Raw genomic sequence first — 26,929 nt, forward strand, 5'->3', positions numbered from 1 at the left:
AAATCAGAAAAAATGCTCTTGTATATAGCTCTTTATTGCAATATAATTAAAACCTACTGTACATTTGAATGTAAGAATACTTCTGTAGCAGTGTCCGATGATTTCTGCCACTTGGCTTATTGTGGGAACTTCTTTTTTTGTTACTGACTCTCCTCAAAGACTTTTCCAGTGTATTTATACATTTGTTTTATATAAATTGAGAACTGTGTGCGTATAGAGGGAGATGTTCAAAACTCTGCAAAGTAACAAGGAGACACAGAAATGCCTAGTTCATAGCACTAAGGCTTGGTTTCCACACTGCATCGGTCTTTGGTATTATTATTTATAGTCCTTATTCACAGTTTTATTCATTGTCTTGTTACCTGGTGCAAGATTTCTTTGCTGTCATAAAGAAAACAAACAAAAAACTAAAGAACAACAAACCCAGATTTTACTTCAAAAGTTGTCATATCTGCTTTATAGAAACAAGTAAAGATGTCTTTGTAAGATATTTAGAGTTAAATTTTTTTGATGCAATCCAGTGCAAGCTGGAGATTGAAGAGTGTTAGAGGATATTCTGATACAATTTCTGTAAAATGCCAAGTGTCCAATGCAAATACTCCTTTCTAGAAAGAACCAGGTCCTGGGAGAAAGCCGTGGTGATGGGGAACCTCTCCTTGCTGCAGGCAAGAATTCGGTGAGAGGAGGAAATTTGGAGTTTACCCATCTTTCTTCTGCTTTGACCTTCTCCACCAGTCATTGCTGCGTCTGCTCAGCTCAGGGGCTGAGGCAAGAAACCTGTTTCAGCTGATCTTAACCACAGGGGCAGGCAGGTTGGCTGGCTAGACATCAAGCTTTTGCCAGGGGCATGGGATGTAGAGGCTGAATTGTAGGACTTTCTTGCTAGGGGACTGTCAAAGATAGCAGCTGAGCTTGTGGATTTGTTAATTTTATTTATCTATGGACACCAAAAACCTTCGCAGAGCTGCTAGCTAATAGTGGTCGTGCTTCTGGGTGCAAAGCTTCTGTCACACATGTGTTTCACATGGTTCAAATCATCCTGTGCAACCAGGCAAGCAGTTCTGTGCTTCTGGGTTTTGGCTCAATGAAGTGGAGTGTACCCAAGCTCAAGGAATTCCTGGAGCTGGTGCCCAGTGTTGGAGTTTCGTTGACATTGTCACCATAGAAAATTTGCTCACTTGCTTCTTGCCTCCAAAGGCACAGAGAGATGGGAAAATGAATTTGCTGAAGTAATTTCCATGTTGCTCGAAGCCTGTTACACTTCTAGTGAATGATCCAAGCTGTGAGTGCCGATTGGGTAAATCCACATAATGGTTTTGCTTTTCATCTGTTCCAGGGTCATTTCTGTTGTGAGACACATTTGACAGCAATTTAAAATGTCTGTTTTTCAGGGGCCTCTTGGACGTTCAGCTGTAGCACACAGCAAATGCAATGCTCACAGATACGGATGTGAAATTTCGACTTGTTGTTAACATGTTTTCATGTTTCTTGAGGGACATGAACAGTGAAGTGGGATTCTTGGTCTGAGTCCTCAGCTGGATGCAACATGTTTCAACTTGCGTTTAGGCCTCTTTGCTTAAGAGTGATGGCTTTAATCTAGTTAGAAGGTGCCTGTAGTTATCAACAAATACTTGTTAACCTGTGATTAGGTGAGGGCCCAGTGTAATCAATTTTGGTTTTCTGCTGAGGACCAAGCACCCTGTGTGATAGGCAATTTCTTGGGTCAGTTCAAATACACTATGCATAACTTCCCATAGCTCTTAATGCCCTGTCTTGCTGGTGGCCAGTGGGTCTCTAGGAATTTTTGTGGTCTTCTCAGGGTCTTCTTACCACCTGAGCTACGTAGTACCACCTGTACCCGTTGTTTTAGCCAGGCTAAGCTGCCGCTGGCTATAAATGCGTGGGAGGAATTTTGCCCTTGTCCTCTCAGTTAAAAAGGCAGTTGCTTTTCTTGGGTGATCCTGCTGAGCAGTGTTATCTTTCCTCTGACTTTGTAAGTCCTAGGCATTGAGAATTTTCACTAGACCTCCCACAAGGATGGGTGTTGTGTCAGAGCCACTGAAATGTCTTTCTTGTTGGCTCCATTCAGAAGATGAATGGTTTTCTGAAGTTTGCGTGAGCAGAAGTTTGGTGACGACTTAGACTCTGAACTGCCTTAACTTCTTTCCCTTTCCTTTTATTGTTTTTCCTCTAAAGCCTTTACAGTGGGCATTCTTGAGAAAACTAGGAATGAAATCTCTGCTGAGAGCCCTACAGAAGAGCAGAGATCCATTTTGCTAAAAGGGCTTGGGAGGAACCTGAGCTGGCTTTTATGTTGAGATTGGTATCTCTTTCAACACATCTTCGTTACTTGTTGCTGAGTTCTTAATCATGTTTTCCTGAGGAGACTGAACAATTTTGTAAGAACTTTGTGATGGTCAGTATCTGTTTCGCATTTTTGCTGTTGACTTCTGTAGAGGATAAGCATCTACCAAGAGAACTACAATTTATCATTGTTTCATGAAAAAGGGCAGTAGCATTGTTAAAGCCCAATTGGAACCCTTTGGTACTAAGAGCCTCCAGGGATAAATGCAAATTTATACTGGCTTTTAAGACAGACATAGCCCAGAAGTCCCTTTTAAATCAGAAGATAGAAAGATTGTTTTATCTTTGGTAACTCTTTCCAAAAGATCTACAGAGCTAGTACGTGAACTACAGCTTGTCTATATCTGGGGTTAGGATCTATAGTCACTTGTTTTCTGTGGCTTTGTGGTGTAGCTGGAGAGTTGATCTTAAGACATGAATACTAGGATCCTTTAGCTGGTAGGACTGGTCATTTTGAATGGCACTTGCCACCTTTTCTGGAGGGAGGGAGGGATGAAGAGAGTTTCACATTGCTATTGAGAAACCATACTGGTCTCAGATATAGTGGCTTCAGGACTGTGGGAAAATAGGCTTGCTTTATGGCAAAATTGTGGGCAATTGCTTCATTGGTCATCCCATAAAGGGTTGGCTTGGGGCATGGGAATGGGTTTTAGTCATGGATTGAGATATAATGCCCGCCCCCCCCGCATTCCTTCTCCTGCTTCAAGATCTGCTGTTAATACAGATCCACAGAACTTGTTTACCAAAGTGGCTTGTATTTGACAAGAGGATGCTGCCCTGTAGAGTCCTAACATTCCATTAAACTTGTATCTCTGTTTGCCCACAACAAGGCAAATACCAGTTCTGAAATTTCCCTGTAAAGAGATCAGGCCATACTGACTATTGTATCCTCATAAGTAAGTACTTTTTCCAAATATTCATAACACCATCTTCTCCAGAGCGTGATATTCCAGTATCTACTTGGATATTAAGTTGACCATCTTTATGTTGGGATTCCTGAAGTCCTGGGTTAAATGGATGGTGTTTGTCCATTCCTCCCAAAGGAGACTGCTGTTGCGTAGCGGGTGTGGATGATTCCCATCGGTCTCTTTCTTCTGGCATTCACCCACCTGTTAAGCCACTTCTTTACTCAGCATTGCTTAGGTCTTTCCCAATTTCTTTTCAGCTTTCAGTACAAAATTCCCTTTTCGTGTTCACAGACCTTGCATCATGGACCTCAGCTCAGCTTGTCCATCCCTCGTGATGAAGACCCTTGTCTTTTCTGCCCTTGTAGAAGGCAGTGCTTACATCGGTGGTCTGCTTGTCTTCCTGAACTACGGCTACCGTTCCTGGCTTTCTCTGCAATCTACTAGACCCAGTCTGTTGATGTGTGATGTGTGGGTTCACTTAGCACTACTTAAAATTTCCATTTGTTCATAGCATCTCTCTTGAAGTAGTGCAGTTTTCTGTCTTAGACCAGGCAGTAGCCCTGGTCAGTGAAATGTGCTTTAAATTGGGCTGTTGCTGTTACCCTTGAGGAGAGTTTATTGATAACTTCCCACAGTAGCACCTCATAAGTGCGAGGGCTCTAGATTTTCCTTCTGTTTTACATTTAGCATGCTGGAATAGAAATTTCCTCCCCCAATTAGGAGAGCAGCCAACTTCCTTTTCGCACGTTGCATTGCAGCATCTCTCAAGGTTATTTTTAAAACCTTGTTTTACTCTGGCTCTCGGCTGGCAGGAGGTGATTGCTGACTCCAGGCTAGGCAGCACAGGAGCTAAGCCCAAGGGGCAGAAATCTTGCCTGGTGTCTGGCAAGTCCCAGTGGCTGCTTGGAAGAAGGCTTAGCATCATCCTTTCATGTCCCTAGGGACCAGTGAGGGGACAGTGTCCTTCCACAGACAGTTTTATTTGACCAGTTAGTTGCAGAAGTTTAATCCCCTGTTGTATTTGATGGTGGTTTTTACTCTCCCTGAGTACTGGGAGTAGGATTTTTGCATAACTGATCATTGCACAGCCAAGACTGACGTTGCTAAATGGCTGAAGGGCATGGAGAAGTTTAGACTGGGTAACACGCATAGCCTAATTCTTTAATCTTCATCTCCAATCGTGTTTTTGGTCCTCTAACAGCATAGGGGTATGCAGCGGCATAGGTACACGGTTGGGTCATCTGCTAGGTGGGCTGGTGCTGTGTGGCATGTTTTTGTGCATTGTGTTACCTTCGTTAATGCACCTGGACATTAATGTTTAAACTTGTGTGTGCAAAACAGAGAAATTGCGTTTAGAATTTATAAAACTTTTCTGGTCCAGTCAAAACTCTGAGTTTCTTTGTTGGAACCACCTTCTTCTTCCTCTTCATTGGAACCTTCTTCTGTCTAATTATTTGACTTTTCCAGTTGCAAATGAATTGGCCTGTATTATTTTTCAGGTTGGGGAGCTGCAGGAGTTTTTTGGTGTTGTCTGTATGTAGGATGTTGACCTGTCATCCTATGTGCAGAGTGTTTCTCCTCTTGGCTCAACACAATAGCACATGGCCCAGCTGTGGGGATCCTCCTGCAATGAGGGTGAGCTGCAAACCTCGCTTTACAAAGGGTAGCTCTCCATGAAATCTAGTAAGCGAAAGAAGCTTTGGGTGACTGCTTCAAAAGGTAAAGATAACCATTGGGAAGAAGAGCTTTATTTGAGAAGTTTTAGGTAACAGTTTATTAAGGTTTTGAGAAAGCTTTTCTTCTGATGTGAATCTATTTCTAGGGAATAGTCTGGTGGGTGGGTTCCTGCAACCAAGCAAGGTGTTCTTGAAAATGGTAAAAATGGAAAGGTTAGAGGATTTTATTGTCTCATACCTAAAGATGATCCTAGGGAGCGAGGGAAAATCCTGTGCTATTGAGTCTTGGCTAGCACATTTTTAGCTGTGGAAAAAATCTATCATCCAATTAGAGCAGCAGGCAGGCTTATTTCTCTCTTCCCCACCAGCTGAAGAAATGTTCACATTTTGCATTCTTCTTAATGCGGGTAAGTGCCTGGAAAAGTCCTGACCTCTTAAAAGTCGAGCCTGGTGTTGGATTTTTTTTTTTCTTTTTCCTTGTTTCATTATGAAGTTTCATCCTGAATTGTGAAAGACTAAGAATTCCTCATCTAGGGGTTCAGAAGCCCTCTCTTGTAATAAAAAATGCTGATCTAACTGTCCTTCATCTATCCAGGAGACAAGTCTGTCTCTCTTTGGGATTAATGATTTACTGCTTTGCATTAGTCCTTTGCCCTGATGTGAAAGTAAATCCCTGCCTCCCCTTCTGTTGCTGGAGCGAATGCTCGGTATAATGCATTCATAGCTACCTCCTATCCTGTGAACTCTTTTTTTCTGTAATACGATGCTATACTTTTATTTTAGTAGTGCAGCCTTGCGGTTCAGTAAATCATCGAGCCCATGTCAAGAAAAATGTCTGAAAGTAATTCAGGGCTCTCAGTACCATCACTCAGGTCATTAATTTGAGTAACTTTCCATTCTGGTGGAAGGATCTTAGGATTGAGGTAGCTGTCATGCAGGTACCTGGTGTGGATTTGAGATTGGATGACAAGCATCTCCAGTGATGCAAAGCCTTTTGGGAGGTACGGGCTGTCGCGGTGCCCCAGCACCCAAGGGAGCATGTTTTGCTCGCTGAGCTAGGATGTGGAGTAGAAGATGAGAAAGGAATGTCCAGAGACCTTGAAGCCACCTCTTGAAGCCCCAAGGGTGTTACAGGGTAAGAACTGGTCTCTGAACTCTGGTAGAACTAACCCGTGTCACAGTTTAGGCTGGGCTGACAACTAAACGAATGACAGATGCTCTCCACTAACACGTCTTCCTTCCCAGAAAGGAAGGAAAGAAGAGAGAAGAAGGGAGAGAGACTTATGGGTTGAAAAAAATAAAAGAAAGAGCTTTAACGAAATATTAACAGCAAAAAGAAAAAAATAATAATATTAATAAGAAAATAATGAAATATATAGAAGTATATATGAAAGCAATATCGAGCTCCCAGGATGACGATTATGTCACTGGCAGGCTCTGGGAAAAATCCCAGACTGGACTCAATGGTAGATGGGAACTGGATTCAGGAACACATGGATCGGGATCAAAGGCAGACGAACAGATGGTCCTCCTCGGACACAGGCCATTGAAGAAAGAGACTGACCCCATTGATCCCTCAGCTTTTATATTGAGCATGATGCATTTGGGATGGAATACTCAGTTGGTCAGTTTTGGATCACCTGCCCTGTCCACTCCTCCCCGCAGGTGTGACCCCTTCTATGCTCTTCTGCTTCTGACCCTCCAACAGGGCAAATAACAAAGTTAGCTGACCTTGGTTTTAATAGCAGGAAGAGGCAGGAGCCTCTCTGCATACCATTCTTTGGTATTAACTATAAACATCAGTCATTATTGCTACTAGAAGAAGACAGTGTCTGAAAAACACACTGTTAATTTCAGAGAGTGCAGTCAGTTAGAAGAGAGTTAACTGAAAAGTAAAATTACTGAAAAGAAAATTGGTTTTGTTCTATCTCAAACCAGAACACCTTCTCATTTCCAGTGGGGATCCTGTAAATATAAGACCTTTGGGTTTTGAGCCATGAAACATCATGAAGTGCTTGAAGTCTTCTACAGGATTACATGAGTTACTCTCCTTCACCTTTCTCCACTCTCCCAAAGATTATATGGACCATCTCTTTAGCATTCCTTGCTCTTTCTTTCCTGGAGGCAAGATGAGAATTTGAGCCTGGTTTCCAAGGTGAACTTAGAAAGTTCATATTTCATATATAACATGCTTTCTTAAATAAGTGTATGTGAAAGGCTTCCCAGGGTGTATGTTTCAACTTAAGGAAAAAAGAGTCGTCAGAGAAATCACCCCAGTCTTTCTGGGCGTAGTTCTGTAGCATGATGCTAACTTTTATAATGTGTTTTTTAAAACATTGCTGCAAAAAGGAAAAGAATCAGACGTTTTACTAGCTGCACGCTAAGTTAACTTTGGGTTGAGCGGTACTTCAATTAGCAGAGCAATAACTGAAATCAGTGTCTGTATCCTCTGTGCCTTGGACGGAGTCGGAGTCTTTCACTTAATCATTTATAACTAATTGCAGTAGTTCTACAAAGTCAATGCAAATCTTTGGAGTGTGCTTACAGTAAGCAAGAAATTGGGAGCATATTTTTGCTGTTTTTTAGCTTCTCGCATTGCAACTGTGCTCAGACGTACTTTTTTTCATTAGTGTCAGACTTGTAAGCCTACTTCAGGAGCTGAAAATCATGCTGTGTTAGCTCTTTAGTTTGATCGTTGGTAGTGATGCATCATATAAGGACGGCCAAATTTTACTTTACTTTTACTTAATGGTCTTCTGTGACTGCAGAGAATCTGTGATTTAGCTCACAAAGTAGTTTAAATACGTAGGGAAGGAGGTATGTATAAACTCCGTAGTGCAAGACTAGCAAAGCTGTTGAGGTTTTCAGCGTACTTCCGGAGCAAACAGAGAATGAAACTTGTTGTGGATCTGGCCCTTAAAGGACCTGCGAGGCTTTAGGATGAAATTCTATTTAATATTTCTTCAGTGATTTCTACTGAAGTATCTCCAAAGCATTTTAAGAACAACGCTATTAAGAGTTTGGGAGATGAGGATGTCTCTTTTCCACTTTACTTGGAAAGGGGAAAAAAGGCAGTTTGGAATTTATTTGAAGGATGAGGAGGTTCCAGGTCCTTGAAGAATTTCTGATTATTTGCAGCAGCAAATCTTTGGGGCTGTTCTCACGTGGGCTCTACCAGTCATTCTGCTAGGGGAAAAATAAAGGTGGTTTTTAGATGTGATTCTTCCTTGCATCTGCCCCTGGGAGCTCTGGGCAATGTGCTTATGTCCAACACTGCTGCAGGTGGGGGAAGAACAAGGCACAAAGGTTTTTATTTGGGAGATTGCCTGCAGTTCTGTCTCCTGTCATTTTTCTTGCTCAACTGTTCCGATTGCCTAAAAAAATTCCAGTTTTGTGGTTCTGAGATGAACGTGACAGGCTGCCCTGTTTCAAGGGAACAAATATCTCTGTAACTATATCCAGGAGCTAAGAAAAGCGTTCTCCTCTCTTCTTCCAATAAGAAATGAAATTTAGAAGACCAAACATGACTTTAGAAATTCAGTTGAGCTCAGGTTCTTCGCTTCCCTTCGTACAAAGCTTTAGCCAATAGCTTAGTGTCTGATTACTGCTTTTGGAAGATGCGATTGTAGCTCAGGTATTAGCACATGCCTATCCTGTCTTGTAAAAATACATGTAAATCCTGGATCAGTAAAGAAAAGTCATAAGAAAAGGCAAATCTGATGAACTGGAAATCAGTTGTAGGCTTAGATGTTACTTAAAGACGCACTGAAAACTCATGGTCCAGGGAGCGTTTTGAAAGAGAAACATGTGCTAGCAATGGTGTTTGTTTCCCCCCTCTTTCCCCCCCCCCCCCCGCCCTTTTCTCATTTGATCCATGCCCCAGTGCTGGAATTGATGACACACTTCTGCCCCATGCAAACTGTTGTTTTTGAAGATGTTCCTATAAATATCGTGGTGGCTGCATTGTCATCCTCTACCACACCAACTAGTCCCACCGAGTCACTCAGTCCCATGTGCAGACCAGATTGGTCCTGTGGTGAGGAACACTTCCCAGGAACTTCTGAGGCTGTGAAGTCCCCAAAGGAGAGCAATGGCCAAGTCAGCCATGAGCTGAAGCACAGCTGAACCTGCTTCACTGGCTGCTCTACTGCATGTTATCTGGACACTTCCTTGTTGCCCTGCTGTAGCTGCTGGTCAGCAAACTCAGTTGGGTAAAATTTGACTGATGCTGGAGGAAAATGATAACGGTTGGCTGTGTTTACTTCTAATGACTTTTTTCTTAATCTAATGTATTCCTCATGATACAAAGTTATGAAGTTATGTTTTGTTTCCTAAGCTTATCCCTGATGGACATATCTCCGTAGTGCTAGCTTGGTTCAAGGCAGTACCAGTGCCTCACTTGAGCACTTTGGGGGGTCACGTTCACACCTTATGAAAAGCAGGTGCAACCCCATTAACTCCAGATGGAGGTATAACAGTTGAAACCCTATGGAATTTTGTCCTTCAGCTTCCCTTACCAACCTCATATTGAGGCTAGATGAAAATATACTAAAAAAAAAAAATAATAATTCCCCCCTTTTTATCAATAGCAGGTGGAGTTAGTTACCTGTGAAAGAGTATTGGGTCAATTAAGCTGCATGTTGCTGAGGTATGAACAGTGGTGCCACACGTGTGCCAGTTGGGAGACTAAAGGAAGACCTCCCAGCTCAATTGAGAGGCACTTTTTTCTTTTAGAAGGTATATAAATTAAAATTGGAAGGGGCTGGAGGGAAGGTGTGAGATTTTTCTTGTGTTTTTTTTCAGAGTTATGTTTTTTATCCTTAATAGATTTATAATATGCAAGTCCCTTTATTTGTTTCTATAAAATTAACTAGTAAATTTAAAATGGAAAAAAGCTAGTAATAGGAACCAGGCCATCTATGCCAATGCTGAAATGTTGCTATATTTATGAAAGGTAGACAAGGGCATTTTTCCTTCTGCCAGGTTTTATGCCGGAGTGCCACATGTTGGAGGGTTATAAAACTTTTACTAACGAGAAGTTGGAGGAAAGCTAACTTTCTAATTGCCCTTTTTTTGTACAAGCTGCTGTTTATTTTGGTCTTTTAAAAATGTGATTGTAATTTTGAAGTCTGCGAGTTCCAGGCAAGCAGGGCCTGGAAGTGTGGGAAGGACGCCTTACCTGGTGGCCAGAAGAAGGGCTGGTGAACTGGTAGGTAGGAGGCTGGATCTTGCGCTGCTAATTCTGACACACTGGAAAAACTCCTCAGCATTTCAATCCTGCAAATCCAGGCTCAGTCAGTGGGCTTTTTTGTTACTTTGACTTTTTAATTTTTTTTAAATTTTTTTTTTTTTTTTGAGAAGAGATTTCTTTACCATGTCCGTAAAATAGTGACAATGTGTTCTTGCTGGAAGACCCGCTGGTGTCTTTAGGTGAAACCTCTACCTAAATGTACCAGCAGTGCATGTTACATTAGATATCCTTTGCCTTAGTCTTTTTTTTTTTTTTTTTTTTTGAAAACAGGTTGTTAGGGAAGCATGATTAAATTAAATGGATTAGTTAACTGTAGTGGTCTAAGAGGGATTAAAGTGCAGAAGAGCTTTCTGGAAGCGTATGGGAGTTGCTTGGTGCTTGAGGGATTAAAGCTTGTTTGTGCAGAGATGGTAGTTTTCTATTCCAGATAATTTAAATGTGTGCTTCCCTCCCTCTCCTTTTTTCTCATTGTCATTTTTTTGCTATTACTTCCATGCTGTTGGAAGTGTGGCAATGGTGAAATGGTTTGAAATTTCAGTCTTTAAATCTAAACCATCGTAAAGTGCTTTATGAGGATAAGAAATGACGCCCTGGAAACTGGGCGTTTTCTTTTTCTTCTTGAACATTCTTAAAAAAAATGTATTTGAGGGGGGGAAAGCAGAATTAAGGCTTTGAAAAAAATGCCTCCAGGTTGGGCTCCTCTCTTGTGTACCACATGTTGCTCTGAAGGAAGTTTGTGACCAAAGAGTACCGCTGATTTATAAACCCCAATGACGACTTCAGTGAATTCAGCTGAAATTCAACAGAAAATTGTTTTCCAACACTGTGTCTGCAGGCAAGATGGTCTAATGTCATACATCACATCTTCTTTGGCAGGTACTTTGGCCAAAAATTTCAATCCAGAATAGTGGATTATTCTAGTCCTTATTAAGGTACCCTAACGAAAGCAACCTGTTTGGAAAGTACATAACACTTGTGAATGCCATTAATGTCAATTTAGTATATTAACACTCCAGCTCCCATTTAGGATCCTTGCGTAAGGAATTCAGAGGGAGAAGTAAGCATGCAGCTTTGAAGATGTCTAGATCCAAAACCCTACTCCTGGCCTTACAAAAGCAATATGACTGCATTAGAATGAGTCTCACACAAAGTGAGATTACAGGTTTCCAAGCTAGCAATGTGTTTTGTTATGGCCAATTTCTGTATCAAGGTTCAAGTGATCACTTTTGGGCAGCTGTGGTCCTGCCACGGTTCCTCTTTCTCTCCGTGTTGTACTGGTAGTGAGTAATTGCAATGTAAGGGCACAGCGTGCAATATTAAAACATTTATTATATGAAATATGCATTTAATTTATGTAAATGCTTTATGCAAAATCATGCTTTCTGAATTTATAAGCAGAGTTTATGAAATAATACATAATGGGAACAAAAGATGCATGTTTGGGTCTAGTCAGTGGCAGTGCTGAGCTTTTCCATGTCTTGCTTTTTAGTTGGGGTGTTAGGGACGAGCACGTTTTGATTGAGAGGAGCGGGCTTCAAATAACCAAAAAACCATTGTGCTACAAGGGATGTTACTGAGGCCCATCAGACTGGAAGAGCTGATGGCTCTGGGGATTGGAATGGCTGCATATATTGTCTGTTATGAAATGAGGAGTAGAAAGCCAGCTGTAACAGCCTCCCATCTTCCAGCTGCAGCTGACTTCTTGTTCCATCTTGTTAGGATGGAAACATCAACAGTATTGAGGTCAAAGACTCATTTGCAGGATTTTTCGGAATGGTTGGGCCAAACGTTAATGTGTATTGTTAGCAAACTGGTAGGGTCATGCTGCAACACTGGTGCCGTTGTCCTGGCCAGTGACTTGCAAAATTATATCGAACTGTAAAATAGATGCGATTCAACCCGGTGTCTGATTAAATCTTATTTATGAGTGATACTCATCTTTCTGTCAGCACTGAAGAAAATTTTACCTATAGGACTGAGATCTTATTGTACCTATAAGAGTGAGATCTTATTAGGGCAATGCTTGAGTTGTCTTTGAGTTTAATGAGGCCGGGATTGTCACTGTGTGGGTTGAGCTCAAGTAGGTGTTGGTCAAGTTGAGCCTGAGATCCTCCTGAGTGGTGGAACAGTAGGCAGGTTGTGGGGGAGAGGGATGGGAGGTAAAGAAAAAGAAAATAAGAGGATGTATAACACTTGGAGGTCTATCTCTGGCTGAAAAGTTCTCTGCAGTTTCCTCATTAGCCTTTAGAGGGCAGATCATGTCCAGTAAATAGCAGATTTAGGGACTTGCCTGATTTTCTGGTTGTGAATTCTGAAAGTTTGGACGTTCTGAATATAGACTTTTTTTAATGTGTAATTTTAATTAATGCAGCAATAACTTCTGTTGCTTTAAAGGGTGAATGTTATGTCAACTTACAGAAGCAAAATGAGCTCAAGTTTTGATTTATCTTTGTATATTTACAGTCTTTCTAGTTTCAATGCTAACGATTGTGATACAAGCAAAATATTACTTATTGATGCGGGGAGAAGAATCTTGGGAACATACTGTGGCAGAGAAGAATTATGTAATACGTTGACTAAATACCTTTTTATGTTAAAAAAAGACCACAAAAAAAATCATTTGAGTTTGGAGAGTGGGTTTTAGAGAGTAATACTGTGTGATGAATGTGTAATTCCACTCTTCTCTCCTGTAATCTCTTCTCTAAATCCCCAAGCTTTGTGCCCAGCAGTGTTATCCTTGGTGAACAACTGCTTAAAAAAAACCCTGTTAACAGAATATTCCACAGTGCCAGAGGAATCTGCGTGAAATGAAGGAAGCCAAATTAAATTTAAGCTTTTCTGTAAAGTCATTTTCAGTGAAACTTTTCGTGTGGGGATTAAGTGCCCCTTATAGTCAGCATGCTTGGAGAAGCAGTGGCTATTTAATTCTCTGATTAACTAAAACCAGAAATAACGAAGTAGTGTTTGGCTTTCTTCTGCTAGTACCCTAAAGCTCACAGATCATGGAGAAGATGATTATTCTTGAAAAAGCCATTTAGTTCTTAACAAGAAAAGCTAGTCTTTGTGGCTCAGCCATTTTGGCATCTGCTTTGTGGGTTTCTCATCAAAAAAACCATAGGGGTTATTCCTAAACAGAATGAAAAAAATCTTTGGTTGTTCCAAGAAGGATTTCTTTCTCTCTCTCTCTTTTTTTTTTTTTTTTTTTTTAATCTCCTGAAGATAGAGGTACTGCTGCTGTCTGTGTTCCCCAAGAGTTATGAACTAGATAGTAGGAGTTTCTTTACCTTTTTGGGTTCAGCCATCAACTGCTGTGATCCTTGCCCTGTCTTGCCGCCTATCTTTTTGGTATATTAATACAAAGCTCTGAATGTATCCTTATAACTCTGCCTGCTCTGAAGTGGACAGCAGTTTGTGTGAGTGCCTTTAGCCTACCACTGGAAAGTCATTTCCCTGTTATAGAAAACAGGATAATAAGGCTCTCGAGACGTCTTCTAGTCTGTCAGGTTCTTCCTAGATGTGATTGACGTTATGGAGCCTGTCTCTAGCATGCAGTCATCAAATATGTTCTTAGGTCTCTAGTGATGGAGTGTGTCCCCTTAGGCTGTCCATGGTGGTCCTTTGCTCTCCTTAATGCTTCTGGCCCATCTAACCCAGATCTCATCTTGGTGTGATCCGTTGCATTGTCAGGGCATGGAGTTCAGTGCCCATAAGAGTTTGTGAAAGTGCCTTTGGGCGCATCTCAGAACAGATGAATCGTCGGTGCTGATGTCTTGGATGACATTACTTTGAGCCGTTGCTGAGAGCATATTAGTATAGATTCTGTCTCATCGAAGAAGTTTGGAAGAGAAGAGATCCGTGCCCTTGCTTGAATTGGTGGAAGGCTGCCTGCTGCTTTGATGCAGCGGAAGACCAGCTGTGGAACCTGTTACCTCAGATTATCATGAGTACTTCTGAGGATAGTTTCTGACTGCAGATCTGGATGGTGAGTTAGATCCTAAGGGTATCTGCTGTGCAGATCTTCCCAGATCTGATTTAAAAGACTTACAAGCTGCCTTGCGGAAAAGCCAAAGAAAATGTTTTGTCCAGGACTAACCACTCTGGGCTTTATCCTTGTATTTAGATGAGTCTCTGTTTTTTCTAGGATAATCGGGACCATCTAAGATAGGTGCTTTGAACATTGACGGTTTCTCAGAATCTTGAAAAAACCCAAACCAGACCAATAAATGGAAACAAAAGCAGAATCTTGAAAGGAAACTTATCTCCAAAATGCTTGACGAGGCCCAGAGAGAGTGTGTGTGAAACAGCCGTTTGGGAACTCCCACAGAGAACGGAATATAAGGGTTTAATCTGAGGCCAGGCTATGAGGGTTAACACTCTCTTTACCGTATAATTTTTTGAGGGTCAGTGTGGTCAAGGTAAATAGGTGTGTAGCAGAGACCCAAGCACTGATGAGCTATAATTCTTGTTTGCTATCCTGGCTGAGTGAGCAACCCTTCCTCTGTTGCAATTCTTAACATTAAAGTAGGGATATTAGGCGGTGTGTTCCCTAGTAAGACAATAGCTTTAAATGACCTGTACCCCCTAGACAGTGGGAAGGAAAAACGAGAGTAAACCATTGAGAAATGTTGGAAATGGCTTATGCGAACCTTTTCATTTGCCTTACTGTGATTTATGAGAGTGCATGAGGACCCTGTAGCGTGTCAGACCTTGGGCAGTGGTATCTCCAAGCCGAAGCAGCAGTTGTAAGCATGCTGTAATTGTTTTTCCAGAATTAGCCGCAGATCAAACCCTGAAAAGCTTCACAGTCCAAGACGCCTTCAACCTTTTGTGAGATCTAATCCATGACTTCTTTTTACTCTAAATTGCCATAGGTGTGATAGTTGCAACTTCCTTGGGCAAAGTTGGAGGTGTAGGGCAACAACTGGAGAGTTGCCCAAGTCGATTTAAAGAGAGGTGAGGGTTGGCATGCCATCACTTGCTGCCGAAGCTGCCTGTAGGCTTTGCTTATTGGGATGGGAATATTCCCATGTTGGGGGTGACGGTGCAGGGACTGGAAACCTCTTTGAGTCTTTCAGATGGAGGAGGACATTTCCTTGGTGTTATGTTGGCTGCTTGCTGCAAGCTCCAGTGCTTTGCTGTGGCTATTTTTAATGGAAGCAAAGAGCCCAAGCAAGTGTGGGGCATGGTGTGTCCGTAAGTCAAAGCCTGAGACTGTCCCTTTACTTCTTACCTCCCTTCTCCATCTGCATCCCCTTTTCTTCTGACATTGGTCTCTGGGAAAGCAAGCCTTTTGTCTGGGTTTTTCCTTTTTAATAGTTTCAGTGAAAAAAAAAAACCCTATTCCCTGTGTCATGCCCTGATTGTCAGGGAGCGTGTTGAAACAAACCCTTGCTTAGAAAATAATTGCTAGTCCCCAGTGCCTGAGAGTGAACTTAAAGCTGAGGCTTGGTCCTGCACGGTTGTGTGCACCTGAGTCATTCTGTGACGAGGAGGGTGAGAGTTGGACCCTCTCACCTGTGACTGGTTTTGGTTGCGATTACGTTGCTGCTCCCTCCCTTACTTGATGGGGTTTGGTTCGGTTGCAATTAGGCTAACGAGAGGTTAAACCAAAGTATGGGAGTTTCCACTTGTGCTTTGAGTCATAATTAAGTCTCGTCAGGGAGAGAAGATGCCTCTTCTATGTTATATGAAAAGGCAGCATTAAAAAAAAAAAAACACCAGCATCAGAGTGTGGTTTATGGTATTGCATACAGCAGGGGATTTTGTATGAAGGCGCTCAGCATTTAAAAAGGAATTTTAAATTGTTGGTAAAAGTTAATCAAAGAATGTGCATTCAGTTGCTTAACAGGGAGCAGTAAACTATCTCAGCTCGGTTCGCGAAGTGCTTGGGACTGATTAAACAAAGACCTGAGCTGTGGAGTTGTCAGGGCCACGGTCTTTAATGTATTTGAAATACTTTGTAGAACAGCCATCCTCCTACTGCTTTTAGTCCACTTATCTAATTTGCAGCTTCTCTGCTCTGTGTAAATGTGATAAATAAACTTTGTAATCACGTAACTGAGCTACTTTTGATGCCTGCCTGCAGATATCTTGTTCTTGAGGCTAGATCACACAGAAGTGTAAATCAACACTTTGCTCAATAAAGGACTTCTTAAAAAATGGCTTTTGGTCTTTTATTGTACAGCTGACCTGGAGGACTTGGTTGCCTAAGTCTTTTTATCAATGGTAATGCGATAAACTTCTTTTACAGCCTCTAGGAAAGGAGCATCTTGATTATTCCTTTCTCCAAGTACTGTACTGCAGGAGCTTCCCCAATGAACAGTCAGGGTTTAATAGATTTAAAATAAAATGCTGAATTAACCGAGTTACTCTTCAGAATGAACTTTGAGGATATAAATAATGCTGACCTTGTCTTGTGGGTAAGGAAAAGGGGCAGGAGAGTCGGGGTGAGGATAAATCACTGGGTGAAGGCAAAAGCAAAGGGAGAATTGTGTGTTCCCCGTTGCACACTTGATGTCAAAAATTTATATTTGAGCAAAAGTGATATTTGGGAATATCAATATTGTGAACTGGATTTTAGCACCACTGGGTGGGCTGAGGTGGAAGAGTCATTTTTAGGGAAGGAGGAGTGGGAGGTTGAAGCAAACTCTGTGCAGGGTGTTGGGGGAAGCAAACTTGTTGAATGCGGCATTTCTAGCCTTATTTTTTTTAATGACCAAGTATCTGGGGGGAAAAAAATCATCACATTCTTGGTTGTCATTTCCTGTGCTGAGGGTGAACTTTGCTAGACAAACCTCCGACAAATTGTTTTCTCTGATAACCAGTTAACACCAAGAAAGCAGATAGGCAAAAACTCTTATCATCTTGACAAGCGATGGGCTTTTCGTTAAAACTCAAACCAGAAGCTGTGTCAGTGTGTTGAGTTTACACCTTGCAATAATAATCCGTGCTTTTATCTGATCGGAGGGGGATTTTATAACTTTCAAATGGGTCTTTGGCAGGGAGCCAGCCCTACTGTCATTTTTTATTAACTTTCTTTTTTTCTTCCCCTGTAGCCAGGCTGCTTTTTTTTTTTTGTGATATTGTTTAAGGAATATGTATCCCATTCCTAGGGATATTGGGAAACGATATTTTAAAGTTCTGTGTCTCAGACCATTAGAGGGATCTATAAAACAATCACAGCAGCGAATGTGCAGTAACTAATCAAAACCACTGAAGCTAACCACAGCAGTACTTCAAGCCCTTTTAAATAATAAACCCTCGTTTTTTGCTGTGCCTTATCTACTGTCTCATCAGGAAAGAGCTAATTAGATTCTTCTAAAAAATAAATACTGTCAGTTCATTGGTGGGTGGAGGTGATGGGAGGTAAGACACGCTTGCCATCAACATTGGCAAACTGATGTAGAAAACAAGGCGAAGTTATAAAAACCCTATAAAAAGCTATTTGAGTTTTAAAGAAACTCGTTCCCCGTGTAGGTGGTATAACAACTTTCCCTTATGGTAGGTATGGCTTCTGCAGGCAGCGCCTGGAGGAGACTGTGACCTGCTTTGCTACTCCATGTCATGCCCCACCTTAGCTACACAGATGTGGGTCGTAGGTCTGCGGCCATGTTTGCTTGATCACAAGAAGTCAAGTTACTTTGAAAAATTCAACTACTACTTGTCACTATTGTTTTAGCTTTAAGACAATACTTTTAATTTCTCATGCAGAATGTTGGGTCTGTGCACTTGGTCAGTTGGGTTGGCTCGTTTCGAGTTGTAATGGGCGGTGAAGATAGTCGCTGCTGCAAAACTTGTAGGATGGACTGGAAAGTATTGAAGACTTGTATTTGGGACTCATGTAAAATAGGCTTGAGGGGAGAACCCCCAAAGCCATGTCCTGCGAGGTTGAGCACTTGGTGGAGTCGCATACAGGTAACATAAAAAAGCGGATGGCTGGGGAGAGAAAACATGTAGTAAAGATAGAAATGCTTTTTTTCCCCCTTGTTCCTTTGCTTCTCAGTTTCTCAAGGAACAACAGCAAAAGAGATCAATTAATTCTTCTGGTTACATTCATCCAGCAAAACCTACCAACTTCTCAGCTGTGGAGATGAAGGTCTCTAGACTGCCCGATGGCCAACCCCAGTCCAGTTACAACAGCAAACGTAGGTCACTGACCTAAATCTGAACCTTGAGGTGGAAAGCTGCCTTTGCTTCTTATATCAACCAGCCTGGAAATAGCATTGCTATCAGGGGGACTGGGATTTCTGCAGTGTCAGAGCAGTGTAGGGTGTTCCTGTGCTGCAAGGAGGCTGCCAGACTGCTGTGCTAATCACGTGGATGAAGAAAGTAGCTGTTCTTGGAGGGAGTTTCAGCTACGTGAACCAAACGCGTTGTGTGTTATTGCTAAATGTAACGTTAGCTACGAACAGACATTTGGTTTCTTACTCTTTTTTTTTTTATCGTCACATTAAGCAGAGAGTCAAGAGATTGATAGTCTTGTATAATAGAGGCAATTTTACAGAATAATACAAAAATGCACTTGCTTTCATGTAAACCACACCAAAAGGTAAGGGGATTTTTTATTTGATTTTTGTCCCTCGAGGGCTTTTCGCCTCCCCCGTAGCCCCAGGTCCCTCTGTTTTCAGAGGGCATGCTGGAGTGTCGCCTGTGCTTTGATGTGGTTTCTAAAGTGTGCCTCTTCATTGGGCTCCCTACAGATGCCTTTATGTGAAACAGAACATTAAAATCCAAATGTGTCTGCTCTGCAGGTCATTTTTCATCCTTTATGTGCGATGTCAAATATATTGCAGAGTTGTTCTGCTGCACCCCCAGCCCAGAAAGGTGCGGGTAACGAGATGGGGGTAGGAACAGGGAGTTCCTTGGCGGTTAAGCCCAAATTTCTCCTTAGTTGCTTCCTCTGGGCCTCTCCCCAGCTCTCTTTTTCTCTCAAGGTGAAACTGAAACCTCGGTGACTTCACCCAAGCCTGCTGAAGTTAAAGAAAATTTGATATTTCTCACTTATAGGTCACTTCAGTCCAGATTGTTTCCTGCCAAGAGTGGGGGTGGGAGAAATGCCCTCCTGTTAATGGAAAAGCAATTACTATTATTTCTGGCGTGTACATTGTGTCGTTCCAGCATAACACCTAGGTTATGGGCTCTGCTTGTATCGCGCCGACTCCTCGGGCTCCCAGGCAGCTATTGATGGGCTGCACCCATGGTGCAGCGACGGAGCGGCAGCTGTGCGAGATGGGGGTTATGTGCTGGGATGTGCACCAGTGTGGTGGAAGGGAATAAACATCAACTGGGTTACTTTGTGGCCATTTGTCCGTCTTTAACGTAGAAATCCTGGAAAATCTCTTCTAATTTAGTGGGTTTTTTTTTTTCCCTCATCTCAAATTCCTAAATGTAAAAATTGCCCTTGGTAGGCTGCAAAGCTTTTATGCCTTTGGGAGTGTCTCTCTGGCTATTTTTTGTGGATCTCTGGGAGGTGGGACATACTCTTTTTTTTTTTCTTTTTCTTTCTTTTTCTCAGTAGGTCCTTGGACTTTAATTCAGGTAAAAAAATTTCTCCTGATAAACTTCAGTTTGTATGTATTTAAAGTATGCAAAACGTGATGTTTGAAGTTGGATATTGAACTCCTTGGCCTAGAGCGATGTTTTGTTTTGTTTTTTTTTTTTTCCTAGAAGGACAGACTTTCTTGAATTTGGGATTTATCAATACCAATATTTATCAGGTCTTACCAGTATTTGATTTGGATCTTAGCAATATTGATACCTGGCCAATAGATGTCATGTTCTGCTGTGCTTCTTTTGTAAGCATAGCCGAAGCTGAAGGTTGACATTAATACTTGTAGTTTGAAAAGAGGTGGAGGAGCAAGATAATGTATATGTGAGAACAGGTCTACAAGGGTCCTCTGTTGAGACTAATTCTGTGTTCAGCCTGAAATGCTGAATGTTACATGCTTAGGGCCTCGGCAGTGAAGTTCAGAGCTGGCAGCAGCATCCTTCAGCTGGTTAGTCCAGATTTTTCTTCTCCCATGACCACTTTTTCTGCTGTGATCTTGCTACGCCCTGTTTAATGACCCATTTTCAAGCACAAAGTTTTATCCAAAACTTTGCATTTTCCCATTCTTTTATTTCTTCCCTTTCTAGAGGAAAAAAGATTACATAAATCTGAGAGATTTTAATGAGTACGCTGGGCTTGCTTGTGTAATTTACAGTGGGTTCAGTGTTATAACTTCATTACGCTTCAGTTGAGTAACTTATGTCATAAATGGGTGTATCTAAGAGTAGAATCAAGCCTCGAATCTCTTTGTTGTGTGGGCTTCAGAAGGACCAAATGCTCACTCCCCTTTTTGAAGTCCTAATTCTCTTTATATGATGTTGCAATGTCTTTCTATAGAGTTGTGCCTCTGAAGTTCGAGATTCCTAATGCAAAAAATACCACTTCCCTGCCAATTGCTTCAAGTATTGACATTGCTAGCAAAATTTGTCTTCAGCAGTGTTCACACAGACCTTTTCCTGTGGCTTTGTTGCAAAAATCCCTATTGTTGAGACCCATCCCTTTAGAGATCTTTCTAATACGCTTGTTTGGTAGTCCACTTTCTCAGACATTACTTTTCTTGTAGGAGCACTTGTACTAAACATCAAGGATACTACTGCTTTCCAACCACTAGAGGTCAAGATTGTGCTATGGCACAGCACAGGGGTGCTCATCTAAGGTTTAGCTCAAATTCCTGGTGAAACTGCGTCCAGTGTCATCTGTATATATTTAATTTTACTATCAAATGCCATTTTTGGCAATTAAGACAAAGCCAATGTTATTTGTGTGGTGTGAAGGGCACTTTGCCTTACACAGTGGTAGAGCCCGGGGGAATTTGCAAGGGTTGGGATATCTGTGCTGTGCTTGGGTTTTAATATTCTTCAGATCTAGAAACTACACAAGTGATCAGTCTCTGATGGGGTCTTTCTTCCCAAGGAGGGATTCAAAAGAGTTGAGCTGAGAGAGGCTGTCAAAATAAAACGTGCTCATAAATTATTTTTATGTGATATTAATATTTCTAAGTGTTCAAAGGAAATAATTTTGAAGGTTTACACTTCAGAGAGAGCTTTCTACCTTCTGCAGTTCAGGTGTAGCAAAAATAGTTCTTTTTATAGGTTCCACTTGTTTTAATTCTCCATTGTTTTCCTAGCACTGTTGGTTTCGGTGGCAACAATCTACAATACAGTTTCTAGTATTGCTTCTTCCTTCTAAAGCCAGGCTGTCATGTTAGCATGGGGCAGGGGATGGTCCCTCTCGCCACCTCATTTGTCGCCTGTTGTAGAGAAGCAATAAAATACTCAGAGGCAGATTTGATTTGGATTGCTCTGCTAATTGATAAAAATAGTCTATATTAATAACTGAAATACATAACAAACTCATTCTTTTTAAAAAAGAAACCTACTGTCTAAAATCACACTTTCAGAAAGGCATATGGATCATTTCCTTACACCTTTCTTCTTATATATAAGAAAATTATAGAAAAATATGGGAGGGATCCTGTAAATCTCTGTGTCCATATAAATTGCAGGTTTTCAGAGTGTTTAATTTCTAGTTACACCAGAGCATAAGCCCACATGTGCAGAACCACTCTATCTGTTGGCTTGGCCTTTTCCCCCTTGTTTTAGCCATGACTTGCCACTTGTGGCGAGAACAGTGTCTCTACACCATTCCCCTTCCTTGCCCTTCCCCTTCAGTTTGAAGTTTTTGGTCAGCTCTCTTGAACAATTGGGGCTAAACCATTTTTCCTGTCAAATATTGTGCTCAGTAACAATGAGGAAACCAAGTGAGTTTTTGCAGCAGAGCACACGCATCGACGCAAACTCCAAAGCTCCAGGAATATGTATCAACAGCAGTACAAGGGAGCTCCACCAAGCCCATGTGTTTTGCTCCCTGAATCCTGGTGCTTCTCCCAGTGAGCAAATCTTGGTTCAATACCTTTTACAGCTCATTCTGTACATCAGCAATGTACAATTAAGCTCTCCTGAGGTACCACAAAAATGCTTTCAGGAACCTCTGGGATCCAGATGTGGAATGTTTTGTGCTGACATGGGTTGAAAAGAGGAACAAATCCAACAGTTAAGTACGTCCTTTAATTTAGCCTGTGACAGTCACCACATGGCCTATGGGCTAATATTTCTGCATCTGTGCTGTAAATAGATCAATATGGCAGTATGATGGGTTTGGCATTTTGATTTGTGAAGAGTCAGAATATTGTTTGTATTGTTGCATAATCCCTGGAATGGTTTTGAAATGAATCTTCTGTTTCTTTGGAATATCTGGGTTAGGAAAAACATAACATTTCGAAGTTCCATTAAGTGTGTGCTTTATTTTGTCTCATTTGTCACATTTCATGACCGATTGCATCTTTTGGCTAAAAAAAATAAAATCTGAGGATGCTGTTGTAAAAGGTGAAATCTCCTTTTTTTTTTTTCCTAGGCACAGCAGCAACGAAACCTGGACAATATTGTATCACAGCATCCCAGGATAAGCGGGGGGAAGAAGTCCAAGAAAGAAGTCTGTGCAAGCTCAGATCTGGAGGTAAAAAACACTAGCCCCATGTCTGAGCAAGATTCGGGTATCCTGGATGTTGAAGATGAGGATGAGGATGAAGAGGTAACTGTATAACATCAAATCCAGGACACTGGACAGTTTTGGGGGTGATCAGTAGTGTCTCAAACAGTGTTTGCACCTCACTCATTTTTTCGTGTTGCCATGCAGTGTGTTGCAAAGATGCAGTATAGGTGTGGAACACAAGGTGTGTTTCAGCATTGGGTTATTTTGCACTATTGTCCCTATTCTCGTTAGCAGGCTCAGCAGAGGGGCCAAGTATTGCATGAGAACTGAACAGCCCATGCCTTTGGCTCCCCAGCTCAAGGGTTCCACTTCTGTGCTTATTTGGGAATGCAGTTTGTTATCTATCCTTCATTTAAAAAAAGATAAATTGCTGCATAGCGTGTGAGATACTTGGCCTTTTCTGTGAAACCCGTGTCTTGGTGGCAGAGATATTTTGTGTTGAGAAGTATTGCATTGGGACAGAATTTTTTAAATGCAATTTTATTTCCTTGATGTTCTCCCTTTTTTCTTTTTTTTTTTTTTTTTTTTTTCTTTTCCTCCCTTTTTGCTGCTGCTTCCTCAGACCGGCAGCCTGTTGGTTTTTGTTAACCGCAAAGCATAACCTCGCTGATAGCGTTGGTTTTTCTTTCCTCCCTGCGCTAGAGGATAGTGTGTGCAGTAGGACATCTTGGATTTGTGGTGCTTAAAATGCAATAGAGTCCCTCTGTGTTTCAGGAAAGGCAGCTTGGAGATACCTAATTGGAGTATAGGTCATGAGGTGTTTAGCTTTTTGATGTGTTCTTCATTTCTTGTGATGCAGTCTTGTGTTCGACCTTTTGGCAAGTTTTATCTGCCATGCTGGATGCTTTTTCTCTTATTGTTGAAGCCTCTATTATGCCGGGAGAATGATATTTTCAGCTACAACCAGTAACTGAACTGGGTACTGTTGGTTGCCCTGAACTTGACAGTCTATGACCAGCCAGAGAAGAGGATTAGGAACAAGTTTCTGAACTTCAAAAAAGTTTGGGTTGCTCAGGTAGTTCTGTGCCTGTGTTCTGCCCTTCCTCTTCATCTCCGCTGCACTTCTACAGCGGACTGAAGAGATCACCACTTACTTCACAGGGACCAAACTCTAGGGTACAACTCAGTCCCCTGATACTTCACTGAGACCATCTGGGTAGGATATTTACTCCTACATTAAAATGAAAATAGAGCAGAAGTTAAACAAAAGAAAAATGAGTGGGGAGGGCAAGTTTTTTTGAAATCAAACATTATTTTGAATAGATCTGTTTTGGTATTTCCCTGTTAAAAAATAAAAACCTGGTCCTTTAATAATTCTTGTCCCATCTCACTCTAAAAATCTCTCACTTCTGTAGAGTGGGTTCTTGCAAAACCAGGTGGCAGTGTGAAATGTGGTGATACTTGTGGAGTATGCAATATTTGAGTCAGTTGGAATCAGAAATTAGAATTGAATTTCAATTAGAATTCAAAGGTATAAGGAAGACATTAAGGAGGGAAGAATCTGAAGGGAATAGTTTCTATAGCGCATTTGGGAGAAATCTCTTAATTCCATTCATCAGGCTGATGTAAGTCCTCATCGTCATCATCGAGGCAGATCTCGGTGTGGTTAAAGCCAGGCTGGTAGCCCGTGGGATGAAGCCGGCAGTGGGGCTGGCGGTGCGGCGGCGGGATGGGCAGAGGCGGCGGCGGCGGGAGGGGCCGGGGCAGCGGCGGCCGCTGTCCGTGGTGATGAAACGGGGCGCGGCGGGGCAGCGCCCGCGGGGAGCCCCTTATCGGCTCGGCGTGGCTCTCCGGAGCCCTATGGCAAAGACTCCTCTGCCTCGTTTTCCCAGTATCGTCTTGGAGGGTGGAAAGGGAAAAGAGAGGGTTTTGGTTCCTGATGAGCTTAGCTCTTCCCCATGTTTCTGCCTCTGGGGGGGATCTTTTCCTTCTTAGAAAGAAAATCATTTCTCTGTTACTACAAATGGATCTCTCATCTGGAAAAAGGGCCATTAAATTTTTGGGCCCCTCACTACGGGAAAGACATTGGGGTGCTGGAGCGTGTCCAAAGTAGGACAAGGAAGCTTTTGAAGGGTCTAGAGAACAAGTCTTATGAGGAGTGGCTGAAGTAACTGGGGTTGTTTAGCCTGGAGAAAAGGAGGCTGAGGGGAGACCTCATCACTCTCTACAACTACCTGAAAGGAGGCTGTAGCAAAGTGAGTGCTGGTCTCTTTTCCCAAGTAGCAAGCAATAGGACAAGAGGAAATGGCCTGAAGTTGCACCAGGGGAGGTTTAGATTGGATGTTAGGAAAAATTTCTTCACCAGAAGGGTTATCAAGCACTGGAACAGTCTGCCCAGGGAAGTGGTTGAATCACCATCCCTGCAGGTGTGTAAAAGATGTGTAGATGTGGCAGTTATGGATATGGTTTAGGGTGGACTTGGCAGTGTTAGGTTAACAGTTGGACTTTATGATCTTAAAGGTCTTTTCCAACCCAAATGATTCTATGATTCAAAATCTGAAGGACTGTCATGTGTGCATAGTGGGTTGGCCCTGGCCAACAGCTCAGCCCCTCTCCAGTTGCTCACTCACCCCCAGAAGAACTGGGGAGACAACATGAAGGACAAAAGCTAGGAAACTCATGGGTTGAGGTAAAGACAGTTTAATAAGTAAAGAAGGGGGGGAAAAAAACCCCACCAAGCGATGCAAAGGCAATCACTCACCACCTCCCAGCAGCAGACTGATGCCCAGCCAGTGTCTGAGCAATGGCTGCTTTTGGGAAAAAAACTACACCACCTCCTCTCTCCTCCCCCCCATTTTATTGCTGAGCATGGCATTACATGGTATGGAATATCTCTTTGGTTCTTTTGGGTCAGCTGTCCCAGTGTTGTCCCCTCGCAGCCTTTTGCTCAGCCCCAGCCTACTTGCTGGGGACATGCAGAATGAGAAACGGAAAGATCTTGATGCCGTGTAAGCACTGTTTAGCAATAGCTAAAACATTGGTGTGTTATCAACACTGTTTTGGTCACACATCTAAACCACAGCACCATATGGTCTGCAGTGAGGAAAAAAACAATGAAGAAAAACTTACGAAAACCAGTACAGTATGTAAAATGTTAATGGGAGGTTCTTTGGTAAAGATTCTCTAAAGTTACAGGCCAGCTGCAAAATTGTTTTTCATGGTTGACAGATTGATTCCTACCTTTTCATCTTCTGTTGTCACTCTTTCTCCTTATGGTCTCCTGGTTCTGGCAGGGACAGGGTTAATTCTCCCCAGGACTGGTATTCCCTGCCATGTGAGCCATGCCCACCCTGAGCTGCTGGGGGAGGGGGCAGGAAGTCGCCCTTGGAGCTGGCTGGGGCGTCCGGGGTCTGGTTGGTGAGCGGTGGGAAGCGGTGGTTCCGTAATCGTGTTTGTATATTTCTCTATCTGTGTTGTTGTTGTTGTTTTCTTGTTCTGTTTGCTGTCCTGTTAAACTGCCTTTGTCTCAACCCAAGAGTTTTGCCTTTTTCTTCCGATTCTTCCCATATTGGGAAGGCCCAAGCAAGCGGCACGTGGTTCTTTGCCGTCTGAGGCCAAACCACGACATATGGTTATCTTGTCTATGCAGGAATACTATTAATACAGAATTTGAGTCTCCAATGTTAATCTTCATTCCTTAAAATTGTTAGTGTTAATTGTTAGTATTATGATATGGATTATGGATTGCATATCATTTTCTGCACAGCCCCCATGTTCTGGAGCGCTGAATAAGGCTTTCTGGGCTTAGAAGGACAGTACTGCAACAAGTAGGCATATGTCATTTGCTGTGCTCTGCCTCTCACCAAGATTGCTGAGGCTTATGCTTCTCAAGAAAATATGGAATACTGCTAACAAGAAAGCCTGGAGAAAGCAAAGGCGGCCCCATGTAGAACAAAGTGAGTAGACAAGTAAAGAAACGATCCTGAAGCATCCAAAGACTGTGCTGGTAGTTCTTGCTCTTGACCTCTCACAGCCAATAATGCCAACCAGTAACCGCAGGCTTCTGTTTCGAAGACAGCCAACGATGACTCGTTGGCATATGGAATGGGAAAAATGAAGGGTGCCTTGCACCCACTCCTACTCAGAACTGAAAACAGGATGGTCCTAGGTGTTTCTGATTACATCTAGGCAG

At 42.2% G+C, this 26,929-nt stretch overlaps 1 protein-coding gene across 6 annotated transcripts in view; it reads left to right on the top strand.

Annotated features, from left to right (window-relative positions):
* Nucleotides 1-26,929, top strand: part of EXOC6B (exocyst complex component 6B) — a 316,092-nt gene that overhangs the window by 130,799 nt on the left and 158,364 nt on the right. For 4 of the 6 annotated variants that reach the window (XM_054201916.1, XM_054201917.1, XM_054201918.1 and 1 more), the window contains one exon: nt 22,660-22,836. In XM_054201916.1, coding sequence (XP_054057891.1) covers nt 22,660-22,836 — 177 coding nt within the window. The remainder of the gene's footprint in view (nt 1-22,659; nt 22,837-26,929) is intronic. The other 2 variants (XM_054201919.1, XM_054201921.1) reach the window with 1 other exon arrangement.

Source organism: Rissa tridactyla, chromosome 5 (assembly GCF_028500815.1).
Source record: "Rissa tridactyla isolate bRisTri1 chromosome 5, bRisTri1.patW.cur.20221130, whole genome shotgun sequence".
Classification (NCBI taxonomy): Eukaryota; Metazoa; Chordata; class Aves; order Charadriiformes; family Laridae; genus Rissa; species Rissa tridactyla.